General features: G+C 37.6%; 1 protein-coding gene across 1 annotated transcript; it reads right to left on the minus strand.

Moving 5' to 3' along the window:
• Positions 1-240: 240 nt before the first annotated feature.
• Positions 241-1,434, minus strand: LOC127088901 (uncharacterized). The gene is made up of 2 exons (XM_051029337.1): positions 898-1,434; positions 241-735 (listed from the first exon to the last, which is right to left on the minus strand). The coding sequence occupies exons 1-2, from the start codon at positions 1,432-1,434 to the stop codon at positions 241-243; spliced, it is 1,032 nt and encodes a 343-aa protein (XP_050885294.1).
• Between the last annotated feature and the right edge of the window lie 803 nt (positions 1,435-2,237).

Genomic DNA, 2,237 nt, shown 5'->3' on the forward strand with positions numbered 1-2,237 from the left:
ATGAAATAGAACCTCTCGCGATCAAATTGCATGACATTATGTGTGGTAGCTTTACTGACTTCTTCAGCCATCCCCTTATTGTAATTATCAGTGAAAACTTGGCCAGAGGCCAACATTTTTGTCCATTGATGGCCTCTTTTACCAAATAGTGATCTTAATTGATATTACGTAGACTTGACCAATGCAGTGATTGGAAGGTTTCGGGTTTCTTTGAGAATGGAGTTCATTGCTTCTACCAGATTATTTGTCATGTGACCCCCATCGTTGCCCTCCATCATATGCCCTTGCCCACTTCTCCCAAGGAATGTTATATATCCATGATAAAGCGACATTGTTTGTTCTTCGGATTTCCCCGTGATAGTAGTTAAACGTTGCCTCTGTCAACGCATAGCCCATGTTAACAACTATTTTGCGTAGTTCCTTGTATTTAATCTCACGCATGAAGTTTTGTGCAATGTGTCTAATGCAATAGACGTGTGAAGATGGAGGATGTTGCCATCCATTTTTAGGATTGTTATATGCACTCTTTATTGATTCATGCCTGTTTGATATAAGACACAAATTTGCTTGTGGAGTAACGTGTATTCTCAAATTCTTAAGAAAGAAACTCCAAACATCCTTTGTCTCACCTTCAACTAATGTGAACGCTATTGGAAAAATATTCCCGTTCTCATCCTGTGCCACAACCATCAATAGAGTCCCTCTATACTTGCCATACAACCATGTTCCATCGACCTGCACAATAGGTTTACAATAGGCGAAACCATGTATACATGGTCAAAACGCCTAAAATAGACGATGGAAGATCCTTTGGTCACCCAATTGCGATCCATCATTTGAAATCACAGGTAAGGATCACAATTCTATAATAGTACCTGGAAGATATATTTTCATTACCAGTATCCACTGTGGCAGATCGTTGTAAGATGTCTCCCAATTTTCATACAACGACTCAATTACCTTACACTTTGCAATCCATGCCTTTTTGCACGATATTATATACCTGTATTTTTTTGCAACATGAGCGATGATCACCTTCACCTTAAGAGAAGCGTTGTGATTAACAAGCTCCATTATGCTCTTACTAATCATTTCTGAATTGAGTTTTCTATGGTCTTGTGACATAGAAGTGGTTATGCATGTATGAGGCCCACCAAACTTACCAATCTTCCACTTTGAGTTCCCCTTATGCAAAGAAACCCTGCATTTGAATTTGCATGCAAAATTTTTACATTTGATGACGTAACGTACATTGTCAGATTTTGTAACTGAATAATCTAGACTACGTTTTATATGCCATTGTTGCAACGCAATAACACACACTTCCTTATTTTCAAACTTCATGCCCTCCTCTATGTCGTTAGCATTGTGAATTGGTGTGAAACTCCCAAAAATAGAGATTGGTTCAAGATCATCCAAACTTATATTTTGCATGTGAGCAGGTGGATTATACAAACTAATTGGTTGAACTTTTACTGCTACGGTAGGTGTGTCGATGAGGTCTTCATTTCCATCATCGCTAGCACCAAATAGATCTTCAAATCAGACCTCTTCTTGATCATCCTCACTGTTGTCGCCAACCTCTTCATTCGGTATGAAAGGTTCGTTATTTTGAGTCGGTTCTTCGTCAATGGTTTGACTCATTTCGTACTGGTGTGACTGTATGGATTGCGTTGGATATGTTTCATGATTTTCAGGTAGACGAACATATATCTCAATGGTGGGTAATTGAGAAAATGTTATGTGACATTGAAACATTGACTTGACTTCTTCCTCATTCTCAATAGGTGTCCTTACGTAAAAGACGCTATCATCGTCTCCATTAATTAATGGATGGCGATAAATAATTTCTTCAACGTGACTTTGCAACTTTTTTTCAATTCGATCTTTTAGATGATGGAAATTAGAATTGATGTGAATTTTGAATAAATGGATATTTGTATTATTAAATGAGAATCTCTCATTAACATCTGTGAAAATAGACCCGTTATAGTGAATAAACACAACTAAATTTCTTTGAGCCATTTGGATATTAGATATGAATGAAGGAGAGTTGGAATGTTGACAAAGAATACTATTAAAGACCTATTTTATAGTCAAAAAATGATTTCCAATGGTTGGAAGAATACAAAACCCTAAACCCTAAATCGGCCATTGATTGGACGACTGAAAACGCTGAAAGGCATAGCTCGCCCATTGATTGGACGAGTCAAAACGCATACAGGCATAGCTCGGCC

This window comes from Lathyrus oleraceus, chromosome 1, assembly GCF_024323335.1.
Source record: "Lathyrus oleraceus cultivar Zhongwan6 chromosome 1, CAAS_Psat_ZW6_1.0, whole genome shotgun sequence".
NCBI classification, from domain to species: domain Eukaryota; kingdom Viridiplantae; phylum Streptophyta; class Magnoliopsida; order Fabales; family Fabaceae; genus Lathyrus; species Lathyrus oleraceus.

Bases quoted from the DNA above. Each gene is read 5' to 3' on its own strand.
- LOC127088901 (XM_051029337.1), bottom strand. From the start codon at position 1,434: ATGCAAAATATAAGTTTGGATGATCTTGAACCAATCTCTATTTTTGGG. The intron at 736-897 runs GTAATGAAAATA...CCTATTGTGCAG, and splicing joins ATCTGCCACAGTGGATACTG to GTCGATGGAACATGGTTGTA.